This window comes from Mangifera indica, chromosome 11 (genome assembly GCF_011075055.1).
Source record: "Mangifera indica cultivar Alphonso chromosome 11, CATAS_Mindica_2.1, whole genome shotgun sequence".
NCBI lineage: Eukaryota > Viridiplantae > Streptophyta > Magnoliopsida > Sapindales > Anacardiaceae > Mangifera > Mangifera indica.
Window position 1 is genome coordinate 9,350,510 of NC_058147.1, and position 23,861 is coordinate 9,374,370.

The following is a 23,861-nucleotide window of genomic DNA, read 5'->3' on the forward strand; positions in this document are numbered from 1 at the left end:
ATGTTATTTAAATCCTTCATATATTATTTAATATCAAAATACCCTCATATTTTTCTTAACATTTCATTTAACCCTCTATAATTATATAACCTTTTATTTAATACCCTTTTATATTGTTTTGTATCAAAATAGATCTATCTATTTTTAACTTATTATTTAAATCCTTCATATATTATGTAATATCAAAATACCCCATATTTTTTTAATATTTCATTTAACCCCCTATAATTACCTAACATTTCATTTAATACCCTTGTATGTTGTCTCATATCAAAATACATTTATCTATTCCTAACATTTCATTTATAATGCTCTTACAATGTTTAATATCAAAATACCCCTCATATTTTTATAACATTTCATTTGACCTCTCATAATTATCTAACACTTCATTTAACATCCTTGTATATTATTTTGTATCAAAATATACATATCTATTCTTAACATGTTATTTGAATCCTTTATATATTGTGTAATATCAAAATACCCCTCATATTTTTTAACATTTCATTTAACCCCTATATTATTATCTAATATTCAAATACCCCCTTTACATGACATACAAACTAGATTTAATAAATAAAATTAAGTTTTGAGTTAAGATTCGTATAAATACCTTTTTCATAATCTGACTTTTTTTAATTTTAATTTGAAAATACGAACTTTTTTCTTTTAAACGAACTTGTACTAATTGATATTGAGTAAAAATGAGAATGAGAGTAAGTGTTTGAGTGATATGATAAGTGTGTGTGATAAGAGTGAGTAAAAAAGTTTATATAGATGTGATAAAAGATAATTTTGATATTTTAAAAAAAATTTATGGTATTTTTGATTAGAAATAGGAAAAATAGACTTTTTTGCTTAAAAATAGAAAAAATGGTTATTTTTGTTTAATAGAGGGATAAAATCGATATTTATTATAATTTGTCTTAATATAATTATTTGGAAATAATGAAAATCAAGAGAGAGTATTATAAAGGTTGCCTAGAAGAAACTTTGGCCAAAAGTAAATGTGTATGCATTTATTATTTGGTGGCGTCATTTATTATATGCTTTGGGAAGCGTAATTATGGAACATTTTTTATTGCCTTGTGCGGTGGGTGGGAGAGACGTCAATATAGACCATCTCTTTCTTACTGTTCGGGGGTACAGACTGAAATTTTCTCACATCCTTGCTTCAAGAAAACTTGCTTCCTGTTTTCGTTTCTAAAGCCTTTAGGCTTCCGGCTCTTTAGCTCAAATTAATTTATATTCTTTTTCTTTCTAATTTATTTAATTTTATTTATAACAGTATGCTAGAAGTAAAAGCAATTGGACTGCATGAATGATTTAATAGATAACAAAGTGGAACCCAACAAGCCAACCCAAGGCAAGATCTACAAACCCAACTTCTCTCCACCGCAAATTTTTTCTTTTTTTCCCCTTTGAGCTATCATATGTGCATTTTTCATCAATAAGCAGTGGTATCTTTGGTATTTAAATCGGAAAGATATTCCACTAAATCATGACATTGAGAGTCTACTAAGAAGATAAGGTTAATGGATCTTCCTCTGGTCCTTTTTTGTCTTTGTAAGAGAAAGAAACCTCTGAGAAAAATTCCTACCTAATATTGAGGGCTTCTTCTTTGTCATTTTACCGATGTCAATATCAATTGGGAAACAGAGTCTTGGCCCCCTGATTTGTCGAATTTTGAAACCCTTTTCCTTCACCTTTCTATTTAATTAAGCGTTAAGCAAACTCCCAATTATCAACTCTCCGCCATTAAAATTGCAGTAGGAATCACATGGCAGAGGAAATTAAGCTTTTGAAGAATTGGTCTAGCCCTTTTGGTTTGAGGATTGTTTGGGCGTTGAAGCTCAAGGGCATTCATTTTGATCCAATAGATGAAGACCTCTCCAACAAAAGCCCTTTACTTCTCCAATATAATCCAGTTTATAAAAAGATTCCTGTGCTTGTTCACAACGGAAAACCAATCTCGGAGTCACTAGTGATTCTTGAATACGTTGATGAAACTTGGAAGCAAAACCCTTTGATGCCTCAAGATCCTTACGAAAAAGCTATGGCTCGCTTTTGGGCTAAATTTGGCGATGACAAGGTATCCATCAAACCTGGCTGAATTTTCCAGTACTTATCATAATTCTGAAATGTTACTAAATGATCTTTTGATTCCAAAGTAATGATGCCTTAATTATGTATAACAATGTTTTGTTCATGATAAACAAAAATAATTTTGATGACGATATTAGATCCATATTACAAGATGACCTTTTGATGAATCATTTAAAATTCCATTTATTTTACAGGTTTCATTATCCATATGGAATGTGTTCGTCAAACAAGGGAAAGATCAAGAAGCTCTTCAAGAAGCCATGGAAAACCTGAAATTCTTAGAAGAAAACCTCAAGGGAAAGAAATTCTTTGGAGGAGAGAAGATTGGATATTTAGATATTGCATTGGGTTGGCTTGCTAATTTGGTTAGTTTACTTGAAGAGATAATTGACATCAAAATTATAGACAAGCAGAGATTTCCTTTGCTATTTGGTTGGATACAAGAGTATTCACAAGCACCAATAATCAAAGAAAGCTGGCCACCTCACGACAAAATGCTCACTAAGTACCAAATCAAGCTTGAGAATCAGCTTAAGCTTGCGGCAGCTCAGACTAATTGAAATGCTTTTGAATAAGTTTTGTATGGGTTGCCAAGAACGGTGTGTTTCTTTTCTCATTTGCTAGAACACGAATAAAAGTTTCGTGACTATTTTTATTTAAAACTTGATATTACGATGAAAATTTAATAAAAAGCGAAAAAGTTAATTGAAGTTACATAGAAGTACTTAGATTTGAAATAAATCGAAGAAAACAAATAAGGGAAGTTGTATGAATGTTTGATTACAACAAATCATTTTACCATTAATAAAATGTATACTAGAAATAAGAACATGCAGTTTAAATAGAATAAACATCCTGGAGACAGATACTTTAAATTTATCTACTAGAATAAACATAGCTAGAAATAAATTAAATATGAAGTTGAGACTTTTACCGTCTTTTAACATGACGGGTTAATAAAGAGATCTTGTTAAATGAATAATGAGATTGAATCTTATATAGGTTGTTTGTGAGCACAGTTAACATATAACTAAATTGATCTTGAACACAAAATATTAAGCACACAATGGAAACAAATTAACAATAGTAAAGGGGACAAAGAGTTTTTACATGGATCGGCTACAAACTTAGTCCACATCCACGCCTTGCCATTTCAAATCCATTAAATTCAAATAAACGTGAACTACAAGTAGGAATTTAATTAAAATAACCAAACATATAATCTCAGTCAATTAACTCCTAGACTCTTTTGATAGTCACTGTACACAAATCAGAAACTGTTACAAGCATCATGCTCATCTACTATACATCTCATTTAATATATATTTCAAGATCCCCATGATCAAAGGATAGAGTTGCTTTTAGAGCTGGAGTATGTAGAATGGCGAAAGAAAGATCAAAGGATAAGTTTTTCCTTTCATCTTTCACTAATTCAAACGACACTAAAGAACATTAAACAGGCAATGTCGTTTAAATAAAACAGGCGAGCTCACATGGCTCGCAAGTCATTCGGATTTGGATTCGAGCTCATTTTACTTGTTTAAACTAAGCCGAAATTCAAATTCAAGTAAACTTAATTCAAATTTAGCTCTAGGCACTTGGATGTAAGAAGGGAAAAAATTGGATTGCAAGAAGAAACGAAATGAGTATAATAAGTTTGATTACAAGAATTTATTTTTTCATGAATAATATGCCTGCTAGTAGTAAAAGCAATTGGATTGCATGAATGATTTAATTAATATAAAAATGGAACCCAACAAGCCAACCCACGGCAAGATCTACAATCCCAACTTCTCTTTGAGCTAATATATGTACCTTTTTCATCTAGAATTTAAAATGATATTAACCATAAGTGATGGTATCTTTGGTATTCAAATTGGAAAGATATTCCACTAAATCATGACATTGAGACTCCACTAAGAAGATAAGATTAATGGATCTTCCTTTGGCCTTACCTTTTTTGCCTTTATAAGAGAAAGATGCCTTCAGAAAAATTCCTACCTACTATCAGGGCTGATTCTTTGTCATTTTGCAAATGTCAAAAGACTATTTTCCACTCAAGGTTTAGTAAAATGACGAATTTTTATATGTTAATATTCAAAAATTGAAACACTCACCATTCTGTTAAAATTCATTATTAAGGTTAGGCCAAAGGACTATTTCCCATCCAAGGTATGTTGTTTTTCTAAAATTTTTCCCATTAACTTTGAAAATCCTATTTACCCACCTGTGAATAATTAAGATTAACAGTTTCAAGGACAAAATCATTATTTTGTCTGTATTATTAAAAATAAACTTAAATTTGATTTTATTTCCTCCCTAAACCCTAAAAACTAATAATTTCACTCTAACCCAAGTTTTAAAAAATAGTATTTTGCCCCCTAGGGTTTCCAATTTTCAGATTCAATTTTTTGACGTCGTTTCTTCCTCTCCGACGACCTCCAGACGACACCTCTTCCTCTCTGATGCGGTCTCCTTTCGACGGCTCTCCTGAGAGTGGTCATCGACGAAGAAGAGTCATCTTTGTCTCTGATGAAGACAAATCATTTTTGTCCAGAGACGAAAACGAGGTCTTCGTTGATGACCACTCCCAGAAGAGTCGTCGAAAGGAGACCACGCTGGAGAGGAAGAGGCATCGCCTGGAGGTCGTCAAAGAGGAAGAAACGATGTCAAAAAATTGAATCTAAAAATCGAAAACCCTAGGGGGGAAAATGTTATTTTTTAAAACTTGAGTTAGGGTAAAATTATTAGTTTTTAGGGTTGAGGGGCAGAAAATGATATAACTAATAGACTTAGTTAATTTTAACAGCTCATGGGTGGGTAAATAGGATTTTCAAAGTTAATGGGGAGAAACTTGGAAAATGCACATACTTTGGGTGGGAAATAGTTTTTTGGCCTTAAGGTTAAGGGTAAAAATGTTATTTAACTAAAAATATTAAAAAAACTAAAATTTATCACATTTTCCTTCTTAGTTTAAAAATTTAACCACTCCCCCCCTCCTCCCCTCGCCCCCAATCCAAGATTTGAAAAGTGACCATTTTCCTCTTAGGGTTTTTTCTCCTCCTCTTAGATGAATGTCTCCTTCTCAGTCGTTGGCTTTCTCCTTTCTAGTCGGCTTATCTCGCAGTCTCTCTATCGCCTTCCCTTGGCCCTCTTTGTCTTCGACGAAGATGGGCAAGGGAGGGAGGTGGAAAGACCGGGAGGGAGAATGCCAATGGCTAGGAAGGAGATTTTCATTGGAAAGGAGGAGAAAAACCTAGATGGGAAATAGTTATATTTCAAACTTTGGTGAGGGAAAATTATTAAATTTTTAAATTAGAGGAGAAATATGATAAATTTTTAGTTTTTTTAAATATTTTTAGCTAAATGACTTTTTTACCTTTAAGCCTAACAATGAATTTTAACAAAAAAAGTGGATATTTAGGTTTTTAAAAGCTAACTTATGAGAATTTTCCATTTTACTAAACCTTGGGTGAGAATAGTTGTTTGGCCTTTTACCGATATCAATATCAATTGGGAAACAAAGTCTTGGCCCTCTTGATTTGTCATATTTTGCAACCCTTTTCCTTCACCTTTCTATTTAATTAAGCGTTAAGCAAACTCCCAATTATCAACTCCCCGCCATTAAAATTGCAGAAGGAATCACATGGCAGAGGAAGTTAAGCTTTTGAAGACTTGGTCTAGCCCTTTTGGTTTGAGGATTGTTTGGGCGTTGAAGCTCAAGGGCATTCATTTTGATCCAATAGATGAAGACCTCTCCAACAAAAGCCCTTTACTTCTCCAATATAATCCAGTTTATAAAAAGATTCCTGTGCTTGTTCACAACGGAAAACCAATCTCGGAGTCACTAGTGATTCTTGAATACGTTGATGAAACTTGGAAGCAAAACCCTTTGATGCCTCGAGATCCTTACGAAAAAGCTATGGCTCGCTTTTGGGCTAAATTTGGCGATGACAAGGTATCCATCAAACCTGGCTAAATTTTCCAATACTTATCATAATTCTGAAATGTTACTAAATGATCTTTTGATTCCAAAGTAATGATGCCTTAATTATGTATAACAATGTTTTGTTCATAATAAAACAAAAATAATTTTGATGACGATATTGGATCCATATTACAAGATGACCTTTTGATGAATCATTTAAAATTCCATTTATTTTACAGGTTTCATTATCCATATGGAATGTGTTCGTCAAACAAGGGAAAGATCAAGAAGCTCTTCAAGAAGCCATGGAAAACCTGAAATTCTTAGAAGAAAACCTCAAGGGAAAGAAATTCTTTGGAGGAGAGAAGATTGGATATTTGGATATTGCATTGGGTTGGCTTGCTAATTTGATTAGTTTACTTGAAGAGATAATTGACATCAAAATTATAAACAAGGAGAGATTTCCTTTGCTATTTGGTTGGATACAAGAGTTTTCACAAGCACCAATAATCAAAGAAAGCTGGCCACCTCACGAAAAAATGCTCACTAAGTTCCAAATCATGCTTGAGAATCAGCTTAAGCTTGCGGCAGCTCAGACTAACTGAAATGCTTTTGAATAAGTTTTGTATGGGTTGCCAAGAACGGTGTGTTTCTTTTCTCATTTGATAGAACATGAATAAAAGTTTCGGGACTATTTTTATTTAAAACTTGATATTACGATGAAAATTTAATAAAAAGGGAAAAAGTTAATTGAAGTTACATAGAAGTACTTAGATTTGAAATAAATCGAAGAAAACAAGTAAGGGAAGTTGTATGAATGTTTGATTACAACAAATCATTTTATCATTAATAAAATGTATACTAGAAATAAGAACATGTAGTTTAAATAGAATAAACATCTCGGAGACAGATACTTTAAATTTATGTACTAGAATAAATATAGCTAGAAATAATTTAAATATGAAGTTAAGACTTTTACTGTCTTTTAACATGACGGGTTAATAAAGAGATCTTGTTAAATGAATAATGAGATTGAATCTTATATAGGTTGTTTGTGAGCACAGTTAACATATAACTAAATTGATCTTGAACACAAAATATTAAGCACACAATGGAAACAAATTAACAATAGTAAAGGGGACAAAGAGTTTTTACATGGATCGGCTACAAACTTAGTCCACATCCACGTCTTGCCATTTCAAATCCATTAAATTCAAATAAACATGAACTACAATTAGGAATTTAATTAAAATAACCAAACATATAATCTCAGTCAATTAACTCCTAGACTCTTTTGATAGTCACTTTACACAAATCAGAAACTGTTACAAGCATCATGCTCATCTACTATACATCTCATTTAATATATATTTCAAGATCCCCATGAACATTTTTATCTTGAAATTCCTTTAGCTACTTCAATCTTCAGATAAAAAATGTGTTCCACGATATGTATAAAGAGGTAAACCTACCAAAAGAAACTTAAGAGAAAATCATAATAACATGTTAAGAAGTATAAGTTACAATAGGAGGAGCTAATGAAAGCTTTACAAAATGGAGAGTTTTTGAAGTTGTGAAAACACATCATTTTATATTTCATATATAAGTAAAGACAAAAGAAGTGGTGACATTATTATCGATTAAAGGAAAAGTATATATATTTTCTCTCCTTCTTTTTGCTCTTGAACATCCTAGGGTTTGATCTCTTTGCAATGATCTGATGGTAATGTGTTGTTTCTTTGATTGATAGCGAGTTTTATCTGCTGCTATCATTTTTAATTAGTAGATCCAAGAGTTAGATTATATTTTGCCTAACTATTTCTTATTGGCTTGTAATTTATAAATGATGAACTGAGATATTTTGTATTGTGTCTTGTGATTAATGAAATAAAGCTTTTTGAGGTATTTTTTTTATTATTGTAGTTGTGAGTTGTTAATCTTGTTTCTTGTTATGGTATCAAAGCCACAGACAAATGTCATAGATGACTACTTTTTCTACTTACTATAAAAACACACAAGAGAAAGATACTTCAATTTTTTTTTTGCTTTTATTGGTGATTCGTTTCACTTTAGTAACATTCCAATTTTTTGTCTGCAACCAGTAAACCCTAAGTTGACAGAGGACAATTATTATTGTTGGAGAGCACAAGTTCTTTATTCTATTTGTGCTCATGAACTAGAAGACCACCTCACAGGTCTAGTTACGTGCCCTTTCACCATTTGTTTTGCTAGGAGTATCTTGGTGTTAAGCTTCCCTACTATCCATTAATATATTGTGATATAAGTGGGACCAATCAATTATGTTTAAAGCTAGCTTTTCATTCAAGAGTGAAGCATGTTGTATTGATTTTTTTTTTTGTTATAGACTAAGTTCAAAATGTTATTCTCCATGTTGCTTATATCTCTTCTGTAGATCAAATAGTCGATACACTTGCAAAACCTCATCCTTGCCACCAATTTTTTTAACTCAAATACAAGATTGGACTTCTCTCCTATGTTCCATCGTGAGAAGGCACATCAGAAGATCAAATCATGTTCTTAGTTTTCACAACTTGCTTTTCTTTATTTGTTTTATCTTTGAATTATTTGGAAATGCTATTTAATTGTACATAGTAGACTTAGGAGTTAGTTTCAACAACTCTGGCTTTTAGGATTTGTAATAAACAATTTGTTACTCTCATATTGCATATGGATGCTTATTTTTATCAATGAAAATATGGGGAATGAAAGTTCATTCATTCCAAATTCAGATGTAATAACCTCGATATATATATACATATATATAAAAAAATAGTTCATAAAGTTGAAATCATGGATGATAAATGTCTAAAGTTGTAACTCCCATAAGTATATCTCAAAAGCAACTAAGTCATTTTATGTTTATTAAGGTTATGAATGTATGTGGCATAACTTAGAAACTTGTTTCAGTATTAAAATTGGATTTTCAAGCGGATGAACAACTATGTATAAATGGTGTATGTTTGTTCATCCGATGTCATGGCATATAACTGGATAACATGCCACATATGAAATTTTCATGTGGCGCATAATCATGTAGGGAGAGTATGCATGCCCATGCATGCGGTTACAAAAGGAAATTTTATATAAGGCACATTATTGCATGTTTTGAGTCCATATCCCATATTTTATGATTACTTTCTTATCCCAATTTTAAAAAGATATATATTTTTGTGACCAAAGGGCTATTTCTAGCTACAGTTGAAGATTACAGTGAGATGAAAAGAGAGGAAAGATTGGTACAAAGTTGTATCGAACTTTTCTTACTAGAGAACATGTAAGTAGAGGATGGACTATGGTTCATTTGATTTAGTTCTTTGAATAATTTTGAATCGATATGAATGTTGTATATATAAATATAAGTAACGATGAACGATATTAATCCTTTACATATTAGATGATATTTTTGGCCATGAGAAAGTTTTGTTGCATAAGATTATCGAATTCTAATTAATAATGATCCTATTATTGAATTAAAGGCTATGTTGCATCATATTATGTTGAATGCTTAATCTGCATAAGATCGAATATATTTAGATTGTGATGTTGAGTTTATTTTGGATGAGAACCTAATTTATATAGTCATAGTTTTTTTTATCTATTTTTAAGAGCTTGTTATTGTGTTCTTTGATGGTAGAATGATGATGAAAAAGTTCTTATGTTGCTAGACTTTATTGTGGATAGAAATATGATAGATAATAGCCCAAGAATAGCATTGGAGATGAATATGCATGGTTATTCTAACGACATGTATGACTGTGACATGTATAATTTTGTATGAACTGTATGTGTTGTATGACTATGCATAAAGATATGCTTGATAGCTTAATTTGATAATAAACAAATGATTGTATGGAAGACATATATGACCGTCCATGAAACGTATGATAGGTTGTGGTGGACGACCATGCAAATGGGGTGTATGATCATTCATGAGAAGGAAATAATGATTTTACTCCTAGGCTTCATGTATGTCTGTTAAGGAGAAGAAGAAAGTTGTTTATGACATAAGCATTGTGCCCATGCATAAGACATGCATGCCCATATATAGGGTCATGGTTTTAGATACTTGTGCATGAGGAGTTGTGCATAAGACATATATGTACGCTTATGCATAGGACATGTACAACCATGAATTAAGTCAAGGTTAAGGATGCCCGCGAGCAAGAAATCTGTGCATGGAGGAAGGGATGCATGCCCATTAGGCGGTGATATACAACCACACATTGGATCTAGAAAATTAATAAAGTTCAAGGTTTATACCCAATTGTTCATAATAATGTCCCGAAAGAGATTCGGGGTGTCTAGGGTACGTAGAAGTATCAAACCATTCTCAGAGAGTGCAGGAATGTATAAGGGCATTAGAGAAAGCCAAGTTAATGGTGAAAGCTAGTTACAATTTTGAGTTAAGTTAGAAGCTCAAATGCATGCACACTTTTAGATGAAAACATATCTTAACTAGTTTTGTTTACATTATACTTTTTCTTTTGTATATTTTTGTAACATTTATGGTGTAGATATGTTTGAAACCGATCTCGCATGACATATAAAATCCTAGCATATCTGCTGATATACATGGGACAATTTTCCCGATTTTAGTTTGTAACACTAAACACCTATGAAAACATGATTTTTTTTTTTTATGAGTTTTGATTTATTTTCATGAGGGTTGTTATGAGGGGGCCTGTGAGGTTTCCTTTACACATGCCTACAATATGGCATAATTATGGCACAATAGTTCAATAATGTATATAGAGAAACAAGACAATGAAAAATGCAACTCATGTGACCAAAGTGTCAATTCCTTGTCTTGCCCAGACCAATCAACATATGGGAAATGATTTTCAAAATAGTTTTTTAGAAAAAGAAAAATGTTTTAAAATGCTTTTTTTACTTGTTTTTACATGTATTGCATTTAGAGAGTCAAATAGTATATGATTTTGAGCATATCCTAGATGACTGAAAAAAAGTTGTCATAGTTATAGGACTATAGTGCTTCCCAAGATAATTGAATAGGATCTAATTTGTTTTCAAAATAAGCAAAATAAGTGATGAAAGTTTCATATCATCAAAGTTCAAAGTCTGAAAGTATACTCTCAATGACAAAGTCAAGGTGGAATAAGCCAAGTTAAAATGGGGCTTAAGTTTTAAGTTGTAGGGCTAAATTGTCCTATTTATCGGGTAAATTTTCATTCACTCCCTTATTTTCCATGTTTTTCACATGACAGGCGATAATGGCGGTTGCAATGCAGGAGAGTCAATGTAGAGTTGGGCATGAAGACATTTCAAACTCTTTCAATTATTTCATAATTTTTAGTGTATGTTATATTTGAGATTATGTATGGACTGTTAAGTTTGATTTCACTACACATAAATTTATTTATGGATATCTTTTGTCACTTCTGTATGAACTTTTTATTAAGGATATTATAGTAACTTTTATGTTCAAATAATTTTCCCAAATTTTTAGTGTAATCACGCTAAATAGGTTAATAGTAGTCAAAACATAATTTTGGTATCCAAAGAATGTTCTAGGATGTGTGCAGTAAGTATGATAAGTTAAGTAAGTCTCTTATGCTATCATAATCACACTGGTAGACCAACCACTATAAGTAAGCTTAATTAGTACTTGTTACATTACGTTTGTGAAATTGACTATTGTGGGTTTTTCAGGATCAATATGAGGCGATCTAGGACATTGAATTGAAATGGTCAAGTTGGTAACCCATATGAGGCTCAAGATTCAAGGACAACTCCCTAACCTCTCATTCAAGACTTAATGTTGCCGATTGAGAAACTTATATAGAGAGATGTTGAGGGAGAAGAATGGTGCTCTAGTTAATGTTAGTAAGTTGGTTAAGGTACTACCGATGCATGTTTTGATTGAGGGGACATCAAGGAAGAATTTGATTATGGCAAGGATCCAGTTGTACCCAATTTTTTGACTTTTAGGGATACATCAACCTTTTAAATTTACAGGCACTAGTGATCTAGCACTAGTTAAGAAATGGCTTGAAGCTATTAAGAATGTTATGTCCCTATTCAAGTGATGGATAGAGAGAAGGAAAAGCATGCCACCTATCTTCTCAAGGTCGATGCAAAGAGTGTTGTGGAATTTGACCACAGAAATAGTTCGAGTGGCATATGTGACATGGGTTGAATTTAGAAAATTGTTTGAAACTATATATAGGACCGCATACATGACTTAGCTACAAGCCCAAGTGTTCATCAATCTATCCTAGGAGACTAGTTCAATCAAGGCCTAAAGGCTACTTCAATTTATTAAACTGGAAAGCCAATTTAACGATCCTGTAAGGATGGACTGTATTCAACCTATCGAGGTTAAATTTTAGGTATGCGATCTCCTCTTCTTTGGGAGCTACTTATGATACATTACCACATATTTTCTTGCTAGTAGTGTTGAAACAAAACTAACAATAACTTTAAAACTTCTTTAATAGGAGCTAACGAAAGAATAAATTTTGACAAAAATCAAGTCAATAAATACTCAATCAATATAAATAAATGGTGTGAAAATGAAAAAGTTGTATTACATTAATCTAAGTATATGAGTTTTATACATAATTTGTATATGTAATATCATTTTAAAAACAATAGCAACCCATAAAGTTTAATTATTTTTCAAAATTCCCTATATGCACTCTTATTTAAACTTTTTGAAACAATTATAGCATTAAAATTAACCCGATTCTTCAAGGTATTATTGACTTAAACATCACAATAATTGCACCAAAAAAAAAGGGAAATTTGTTTTTATTTTTGTGATTTTGTGGACCGACAAGGTTGTATTAGCAACAAGAACAATTAAAACATCTTGTTTTGCCAAGTCAATGGTCCATCCACATAAGTCTTGCTATGACATTTTGAAAATTCTTTAAGGCTCGGCTAGGAGTCTTTAGTATCAAAGTTGAATTTCACTTTTGATCAAACTAGGTAACAAATGTAATTTTTTGTTTAGATTATAAAGACTTTAGGATATAATTAAATAAAAAATTTGGGAAAGTTATAATATTATGGTATAAAATGAGCCTAAAGTACTTGGCTGGCGGCAATAATATACCCGAAAGTTGTAAACAAAATTGCCATGAAGCATACAAAAGAATGACTCATACTCAACACCATATCCCACAAAAATATGAATTTGACGTTGCAATTTAGCAAAGGACGAATATATTTGGTGAGAAATTGACCTTTTTATTACAAGGAATCAAGCCACTCTAAGACAGAATTAACATCAATTCAGATAGATTTGCAATTAATTAATTGAAATTTCATACCCAAAATTAGGTGGGGGAGAATAGAATTTTCTTTCTCTGAAAATTTGTCCATCATATATGTCTTCTGTCTTTCTGGGAAAATTCTGATCGATCCCTTGTTCTAATTGCTGGAATATTCAACTAAGAAAGCAAGATGAAACAAAGCAAAAGCCAAATGGTTATCACATTGTTATCTCAGCCTTTATCCCTATTTAGCCTTTCTGTCTCCTATAGATTAATATGCAAATGGTATGTATTGGGTATTTTCATTTTTATAAACAAAGAATGATACGGTTATACTTGCATTGTATAATGATAGTTTTATTTTAAATATATAGTTTGTAATGTATAATATGCTTAGCTAATGCTAACGGCATTTCTTCTATATATATGACACATTGATGTTGATTAAAATTTTATTTTTGAGTATCAAATCATGTGTTATTTTATTAACATTAATTTCACAACAATACTGTGATAATTAATTAAAATTTTAACAAATAATTAGACAGAAATATAAGATAATTAATTATCTCACCCTCATCCAAGGATATTCCAAATAAAATAACTAAGATAGTAAATTCAAAGTGGGGTAATTATAAATTTCAAAATGACTAGTTCCCACCCAAGGTTTGGTGCAAACTCCATTTTCACCCGTTAATTATCGAAAATCTAAATACTCACCTGTTTGTTAAATTTCACTGTTATTATTAATGGTAAAATCGTTATTTAATAAAAATATTGTTGTACATATTAAAATAGTTAATATATGATATTTATAACATTTGAAATAGTGAATTGATTTTAATTTTACTTAATTTTGTTATTTAATATTTTATGTTGTGTTTGAAGGGTATAAGAAGAGGATTTTTTCTTGTGAATACGGAAAGAAGATTTTTCTTCACAGGAAATAGAGAATCCTTATCATCCTCATAATAGGAATATAGATTAATATCTCCTATAAAAACGAGAACAAAGACGAAGATGAGGACGGGAATAGAGATGAGGATTAAAATCCCTTCCTTGTCCCTTTCCCGTTGCCATCTAAATCCAACTACTCTTTGACTTTCTCTTCCACCACAATTAAAATCTTATCTTTATCTTTATACATCTTTCAATGCTTTGAACAGTTCTTCAACCATTTTATAATTCAACAAGATGCCTTAAATTGCGATATAATGAATGTTGAATATTAGTGATCATATCGATGCACCAAAAGTCTACAAAAAGAGAGAACTTGTTGGGTGGCATATCATTAATTAATTAAACATTAACAAAACTATACGTATTTCCTTTAAATATATAAGTAAATATATATTTTATATGTATTATTATAAGATTGAATAATTTTGAATTAAAGATAAAATAACTTTTAATCACATGATAAGATGTATTTATTTGTGTACTTAAAATGAGTAAATATAGTATTACTCATTAAACATAATGTTCAAATGATATGTAAGAAATACATATATATGTTCATAACAAGAGGTTCGAATGTCATCGTCAAGATATATACATCTAATGTATAGTTCATTAAACAAAGTCTTCTGAATCTGATTCTGATTCTTCCTTTCCAGTATGTTTGACATACATTCAGCAACAAGTAACTTTCTTGGCTTCGTAGAAATCGCCTTAATTACAGTGATGAAAACACATTTTCAAAAAATTAAATATAAATGCATGACATTTATACACACTAATAATAGATTTATATAGAAAGATTTGTAACGTGGAATGGACTTTTTGTAAAATTAAATATAAATTCATGATTTATTTTTAAATTAGTAACAGCCGGATGGTAGATTAATAAATTTTCGTTATGCATGAACCACGAGACTATGAATGTAATAATATATATTACTTAATTATTTACTTGTAGGATATTATTTATGAATGTATATTACAAATCAACATCAATTTTCAAACCACTGTTCAAATTTAAGGATACATTTTTCGATTTTGCCGGTTTACTTCGTCTTCATTATCAACAAGCAGAATATACTACTAGGTTGTTTTTAACTTTTTATTTTTTGCCCAAATAGTTTAGCATCCCTAGATTTAGCATTTAGAAAACCAAGGCCGTAAAATTTTGGGCAAAATTTAAAATTTTGTCATGTTAGGTCAAAAATTGGCTTCTGCTAGGCAGTTATGGTTTCATCGCTCCGGGTTTGACGGATCATGTTCATTAATCTATTACAAATATTATTTGTTAAAAAATTTAATAACTAGAAAAGAGAAATGAAAGAAGAAGTAAAAGAAAGATGAAAGAAAGATGAGAGGCTAGAGATGAATTAATAATCTATGTATATATCTATTCCAAATGAAGAGTGCTGGGGATATTTATACTAGATTTTGCCATCTCCAATACATGAGATAAAGCAATTTTCTAAGGCCATTTAATGCAGGCCACCCAAAGTCAATTTTGCCTGCCCAAATGGCTCATGTCTTTGCTGGGTGAGAAAATTATGTTCACATGTGGAAAGCCACCAAATCATTGAATGCATTCCCACACAAATTTCCAGTTTGTCTTCCATGTGGTGGAAAAATCCACCTTAGGCAACATCATTGTTATTATTGTTTGAATGTTGATTTTATTTATGGCAATGGACATCTAAGATTTGATGTAATTTGTTATATTTTAAATAGTTGCTTAATTAATTTTTTTATTCATATTAAGAGTTTAATATTGATAATATTTTTGAATATTTTATCACTATTGAATTGATTTGTGATAATAAAAAAAGTACTAAAAAGAAAATTTTGTAATTAGATCTAGACATTAAATTCTATAAGAAGATAGTTTGGGGCAGAAGTCATAAAAATTGACTTGTGTGAACCTAGTTAAATAACCATAAAGCTTATTGAATTGATCAAGGTTTATTATTATTGTTGAAAAATAAAATAGTAAGTTTCGATTAATACATTTGATATGACTTGAAAAATAATATCAATGAAATTAGAGATGTTTAACCATAATTTGAATAGAATTGGTATAAGTGAAATCAAAATATCCTAGGCTATATTCATATTATTGGTTTATTTGTAGTTATTTAATCTTCTGCAATAATTTTTTTTTTCAAATTAGTGTTTATTGACTAGGTTTAATTTCAGTTTCAATTTATTTAGATGCAATAAAATAAAAAATTTAGTTAATTCTTGTTAGTTTAAATAGTAATTAAGATAAAACAATTTTGGTACTTAGTATACAATACTCATAAGAACGAATCTTAACTCATTATTATATTATTTGAGTGATTTGTGCACTTACAAATTTTGTCATCAAAGGTGATATCATTTGTGATAAGTCATGTAAGACATGCCTCCCTTGTATAGAATTTGAATCAAATAATTAACTAAACATATGTTCGCCTTAATGAATAGTTGTTTACCACTTAAAGCTTGAATGATATGGTGCATTACCAAATTTGTCCACTCGACACATTATGATTGAGTGTTCACCTTCATATATGACCGTTATAACATATCTTTTTAGATACATACCCTATGAAAAAAATACAAAAATAAAGAGACTATATTTACTAAAACTTAACTTTCACACATAACACGGTAGCAAGAATTCAACTTCGACAATAAATGAACATGATAATTATTTGATGAAAATGTATGCAAAAGGTATCATGTAGATAAAATAAACATAAACATAATCTATACATGAAAATATCTCAAAATCGAAGAAATCATGAAATGTGCATAAATAAATATATAATCATCAAATGCATAAACTAAAACAATAAAAACTATATATATACACTTGTGATATATAATTTGAATGCACATGTGATATATCATCATGTGATTAAATGAATTGAAATTAAAGATAAAATAACACCTAATCACATGATAACACATCATATATGCACCCAAATTATATACCAAATGTGTGTACACATAACATTGCTCAAATTAAAATGATAAAGAGTAATATTATGTATATACATTTTTTGTACATAATTTGGATGTATAGATAATGTGTCATCATGTGATTAATTGTTATTTTATCTTTAATTCATAATCATTCAATCACATAATGACATATCATATGTGCATCCGAATTGTGTATAAAATGTGTACTCACAATTTTATTGAATGAGAAATATATTCATCCTTATGTGATCCCATGCTAGTTGACCTAGTCTTCTCCTACACTCTCACTAACTCATATCCTACATGTAAAACAATTAAAAGAGCACATAATTGTAAAAGCGTTTAGTAAATAGGTGACTTGTCGAGCACTACATCATGCATAAATCTTATACTTATTCTTAATGTCCACATAAAACATTGCATGAATTTAGCACGTAACAATCATCATCCACTATAAATAAAAAAAGCTTTAGTGAGAAAATAATAATGAGAGGATAAATATATAGTTATTATAAGTGCTATTTTCATTATTTTAGTGATCAATTACTTATACTTTCATTAAAACTAAATAAATGTATACTTTTAACGATTGACTTTTTAAATTTCTCACTAAAAAAACTTAAGAGCCCGTCATATAAGTAGGGTTGAACTCAAACCAAGTTGGCTCAGCCTCGGAAGCTGGTTCGACTTAAATTCAAGTTAAGTTTAAACCAAGAGGGTCAACTTATTTTTTAAATTGAGTCGAACTCAAAGTAGAGAGAATTCAGCTCAATCTTTTTTACAAGTCAGGGGATGGCTCGATTTGGTTCGTACATGGTTTGCAATTTGATTTGAGAGACAGTAATTGTCAATAAAACAATATTGTTTTATCAATAAACAGTGAACTCGACTTGAATTTAAACGACCAAATAATTGCTAAATAATCTCCATTATTATTATTATTATTATTATTATTATTTGTAATTTAAATAATCTTCATTATATATTCACTATATTGTCACAATTGTGTACTGTGGTGAATGTCACAATTGGAGACCCTGTAACTACATAATGAGCATTAAAGATCTCTTGTAGCCTATTGCTTAGCCCAACATCTTTTGGCTTCATATCATCTATAGCATAATATATACTTTGAAGAATGCAATAACAGTTATTGAATGTGACATGCTTTACTATTTTAAATGGAATTTCGTCTATTAGAATCAAGTGAGCCAAGGCCTTTTGGACATACAATGCCAAAACCACAATCATTGCATTAATTAATACAATTATTAACATAACAATTTCATTGTTACCATAAAGTTGTTTACTTAACTCAAACTTGCATTTTTATACTTATATTTTATGCTTGTCTTCAACATAGTCGGGTAGAAAGATAGTCAGGTGGCTCTAAGTTTGAAGGCTAAAAATTTAATATTATTTGTCCCCCCACGACAACCTCCTTATCTAATATTATCTTCCTCTCAACATATTGAGTAATATGTCATGTTAAATGGGTAATAGCCCTAAATTTTGTTATTTCTAACCATTTCTTGTAATACTTGCATACAGCATATTTCACTATCCCAACATTAACAAACATCTCCTTGAGAAAGCATTCCCAAATAACTAAAGTATATTTTCCTCTTGTTAGGTAGGATAACAAAGGTGGTGCTCTTATTGTTCTTTTGAAATATACACGGGCTTTATCTTTCTCATTTGAAGTTGAAGTATCAAAATCTTCCATAGTTGTCATATCAACCTCCAAATCATCTTCTATTACAACCCTTGGCCTAGTTATAAATGATAATTATAAGAAAGACAACTATTTTGGGATATAATGAATGTTGATCTGAATCTCTCTCTCTCTCTTGTATACATTGTACCCTTTATATATATACAACAAGAAACTATACATAGAAAGTAAAACAGAAAAACTAGGAAAGTTACATGATTGTGGGGATTACTGATATGTTATAATTTGTGCAAAAATCAGGGTTGTATTATAGCCTAAATAAGCTGTAATACAACTGTAGTACAACTTACACCTCTCCTCAAATTGATGCTAGGTGTCTACAAGTAGCAATTTGTCAACGAGATACTTATGTTGAGCAAATGTCATAGATTTGGTTAGCAAATCTACAATTTGATCTTAAGAAGGCACGTGATGAAGTTGAATAGTTTGGTCTTGCATAAGTTCACGGATGTAATGGCAATCAACCTCAATATGTTTCATACATTCATGGTGAACAGGATTAATGGCTATGCGAATAGCACTGATGTTATCAACATAAAGAGAAATAAGTTGATTAAATGAAACACCAAAATCCAAAAGAAGTCGACAAAGCCAAACAATTTCTGAACTAACTAATGGCATGGAGTGATATTCTGCTTCAATGGAAGATTTAGCAACCCGTCTTGCTTTTTGCACTTCCATGAAATAGGTGTTGACCCCAAAAAGACACACCAACTAGTAGTAGAACGACATGTGTCAAGACACCCAACATAATCAGCATCAGCAAATGCCACTAGTTTGAGAGAAGAAGTGGAAGGAAAAAATAGACTTCATCCCATAGTATCTTTAAGGTATCAAATGATTCGATGAAGGGATGAGAGATGTAACTTACGAGGTTCAGAAACAAATTGACTCACCACTTGGACAATATATGAAATGCCAGGTCGAGTGATTGTAAGATATATGAGGTTGTCAACAAGACGTTTGTATAGAGTAGGATCAGGTAATGGTGGACTGCCGTCCTTGGTTAATTTTAGATTGAGTTCCATTGGGGTAGCGCAAGATTGGTTATCAGGAAGATTGGCCAATTTGATTAAATTTGCAGTATACTTTTGTTGACTAAGATATACCCCATTTTCTTATTAAGAGATTTCTAAACCCAAAAAATAAGTCAATTTCCCAAGATCTTTCATATGGAAAGAGGACTGAAGAAAATTTTTTAGCTTGTTGATACCTTGTTGATCATCACTTGTTATAACCATATCATCGACATATGCTAGCAATGCAATGATACCATTAAAAGAATGAGAAATGAAAAATGAGTGATCATTAGAGCTTTGTTGAAAGTCAACTTGTTTAATTGTAGATGAAAATTTCTCAAACCATGCACGAGGGGCTTGTTTGAGTCTATAAAGAGACTTGCGAAGTTTACATACCAAATTTTGATTAGAGAGTGGGTATCCTGGTAGAGGCTTCGTGTACACAGTTTCATGTAAGTCGCCATGCAAGAAAGCATTTTTGACATCTATCTGATACAAAGGCCATCTTTTGGTGGATGCAATAGCTAAAAGAGTTTTAATTATGGTCATCTTTGCAACCGGAGAAAACGTCTCTTCATAATCAATACCGTACTCTTATGTGTAGCCTTGAACCACTAATCTGGCTTTATACCTGTCAAGAGAACTATCAGGTTTGAGTTTTACAGTATAGATCCATTTACTACCGATTAAAGAGACATTAAGTGGTACAGGAACTAAGTCCCAAGTATGGTTTGTCTCAAAAGCTGAAATTTCATCTTTCATGGCACTTTTCCAACATGCATTATCTGCTGCTTGCTTATAGGTAGATGGTATGGAAATGGATTCAAGAGTACTAAGATAAGCAATAGAAGGACCATACCATTCCGGAGAGTAACCATACTAGTCTGGAGGTTATCCAAAATTAGAACGGGCTAAGCGACATGGTTGGGTGGAGGAATGAGATAGTGTGGCTAGTGATTGCAAAGATTGTGGACCTTTGGAATTGTGATCAGGTTGAGGCATTTGTGGTATATTCACTGATGAACCTAAAAAATTAGTTTCGAAACTATTCGTAGAATTATTATCTAAAAATGAAGGTAAAAAGAAATGGAGTTATCAGGAGATAAGTTAGGAGTCACAATAGAAGAGGAAAAATAATACAAATTCTTTAAAAAAATGACATGGCAAGAAATGCGCATTCTTTTTGCTTGAAAATCATAACAAAGATATCTTTTATGTTTGTCACTATAACCAAGAAATACACATTTCGTTGCTTTAGGAGATAATTTCGTGCGTTCATTTGGAGGTAGGAGGACAAAGCAAACACAACCAAAGACTCTAAGATAAGAGTATCTAGGGGGTTTCTTAAACAGATAAAACCAAGGTGTGTTATGTTTAAACACAAGTGTAGGGTGTTGATTGATAAGAAAAACAACTGTATGAATAGCTTTTACCTAAAAACTATGTGGAACATGGGATTCAAGTAAGGTAGTACAAGCAATTTCAACAACATGACGATTCTTCCTTTCAACAATGTTGTTCTGTTCTGGGGTATGGGGATAAGAGAATTGATGGAAAATTCCTTTTTCTTGAAAAAAATTGGTAAGTTGAGAAGAACAAAATTCTCTGCCAAAATCGGAGCGAAAAGTCTTAATGGTTTTGCCAAATTGTGTCTCAACCATATTGATAAAGGCTTTTGCAATATTGGTAAGATCAGATTTAGCACGCAAAAAGAATACCCAAGTAAATTGTGTATAATGATCTATGAACAATACAAAATATCTATATCCTAACCTAGACAAAGATGGTGATGGACCCCATAAATCAGCAAATATTTATTTGTTTTATATTAATTATATCACATTTGCAACTTATAGTTTGCACAAATTGTAAAAATTATGGACTTGAAGTCCAAAATATAGTCAAAATTAAAGTTTTAAATGCTATAATATTTTTAATATTAATTACAAAATCAAAAATTTTGTAAATATGAGATAATATATGATCTAAAGTTTCAAAAGTTAATCCTAATATTTTTCCAACAAAACTAGTTGTTTTGTAAATATAAGATAATATCTATACCTAAAGTTTCAAAGATTAATCTTAATATATTCTTTATAAAACCAGAAGTTTTGTGAATATAAACAATATTTGAACATTAAGTTTCTAAAATTGAATAGATATAATTAAATGGATTTTTACACGACAATTCACCTTGAATATATGAGCCTTAAAAAATTGATTAAATAAAATATCACAAAAGACATATACAAGGTTATTATTTTTCTGATGTCACATCCCTGAAGGATTGTAAGCAGACTATGTGAATGTAATGATATATCCATTAAATTCGTGGAGAAATTTAAAAGATAAATTTAAACATCAGATTCAATAATACTCCTAATGACTTTGTTTTTTAATACAACTTTGCAATATTCAAAATTTTTTCCTAATTGAAGTAATGAGGAAGAGAAATTATTCTCCACCTTTCATTTTTTATAATATGCTCCTGTAGTAGCAATATTAGGAAAATAAATTTTGAATTAATATTATATTTTTTCATTAATAAAAAACCATCAAACTCGTCCCACAAACACTGCATTGTTCCCTGAAATGAATACTACTACTAGTATTAGTTATTATAGATGTGAGTGAGACATGGATAAAATAATTTTTGACCCAAAAATGATCATAATAGAAAATCTTAGTCATATCACCAGAAATGGACTAAGATTGAAATAAAATAAAGAATAATACAGAATAAACCATAAACCAAAATGTTATTGGTCATGTATTTGTAATACATACACAAACATTAGGTGGATCAATATTAAACATCCATAAAAATTAAATTTATTGATAATTTAGATCATGTCGATATAATGAATTTTAATGTTTCAGAACTTCTTTCAAAAATAAAAATATGAGTCATTTGACCAGTGACGTGAATCTCTAAGATTTTTATAATTAGAATTTATCATGTATAATTATTTTGGAGTCATGAATATTATTTTGTGTTTTATTATCATATTCTTTTTTTCACTATTTTGTGTACGTTAAAACTAACCTAATTTCTAAATGAAAGGATTATGAACTCCAAAATTGAAGCGTTGACTTCAAAAACTGGTGATGGAAATGTATTTGGTGGATAGTGTAATAACACACAAAATTCTTAAAGAGAAGAATTTTTCCTAACTTTAGCACTGATTGAAGTTAAAGTAAACACGATTTCAAGATCAATAAATTTGATTGAATGTTCTGAAAGAGCTACAATTTTGTTGAAAAGTGAGACTAGTTATTTCAAGATCAATAACTTTAGCACTGATTGACTGATCAACCTACTGCACACTAGAAGCATGGTAAATTTGTTGGATCAAAGGATATTGTTTCTCAAAAAAGAAAGACAAAAAATCATACTGATATCAATTATGATGATTCTAAAATGAATGAAAAATTCACACTCTCTAATATTTTTCCAAAAGAGTCTATAGTCCTTAAAGAGACTTAAGACCCTAAAGTGGCATAAACCTCTAAAAAATAAAAAAATGAGAATACTAAAATATATTTAAATTATGCTTAAACATGAAAGATGTAGAATTGTGAAACGGTTAACAATGATGAAGTATTCTTATTTACAGTAGTTACTAAAATTATGAATAATGATAATTTTGAATCACGTACTATGGGCGAGTGCAGACAAAGACATGATTAGGCTAAATGGAAAGAAACAATTTGAGAAAAATTAACTTTTCTAACAAAACATCAAGTGTTTTGGCCTATAGTTCTAACCCCTAAGGACGTACAACCCATTGGATATAAATGAGTTTTTGTGAGAAAAAAAATGAGAAAAATGAAATTGTTAGATATAAAGCAAGACTTGTAGCCCGAGGCTCCTCCTAAATGTCAAG

General features: G+C 30.6%; 2 protein-coding genes across 2 annotated transcripts; both read left to right on the forward strand.

The window, feature by feature from the left end:
- Positions 1-1,456: 1,456 nt before the first annotated feature.
- LOC123229182 (glutathione S-transferase U7-like) lies at positions 1,457-2,823 on the forward strand. Its single transcript, XM_044654820.1, has 2 exons — positions 1,457-2,095; positions 2,304-2,823. The coding sequence occupies exons 1-2, from the start codon at positions 1,784-1,786 to the stop codon at positions 2,667-2,669; spliced, it is 678 nt and encodes a 225-aa protein (XP_044510755.1). The 5' UTR covers positions 1,457-1,783; the 3' UTR covers positions 2,670-2,823.
- Positions 2,824-5,666: 2,843 nt separating this feature from the next.
- On the forward strand, positions 5,667-6,739 carry LOC123229163 (glutathione transferase GST 23-like). The gene is made up of 2 exons (XM_044654781.1): positions 5,667-6,067; positions 6,277-6,739. The coding sequence occupies exons 1-2, from the start codon at positions 5,756-5,758 to the stop codon at positions 6,640-6,642; spliced, it is 678 nt and encodes a 225-aa protein (XP_044510716.1). The 5' UTR covers positions 5,667-5,755; the 3' UTR covers positions 6,643-6,739.
- Positions 6,740-23,861: the final 17,122 nt, after the last annotated feature.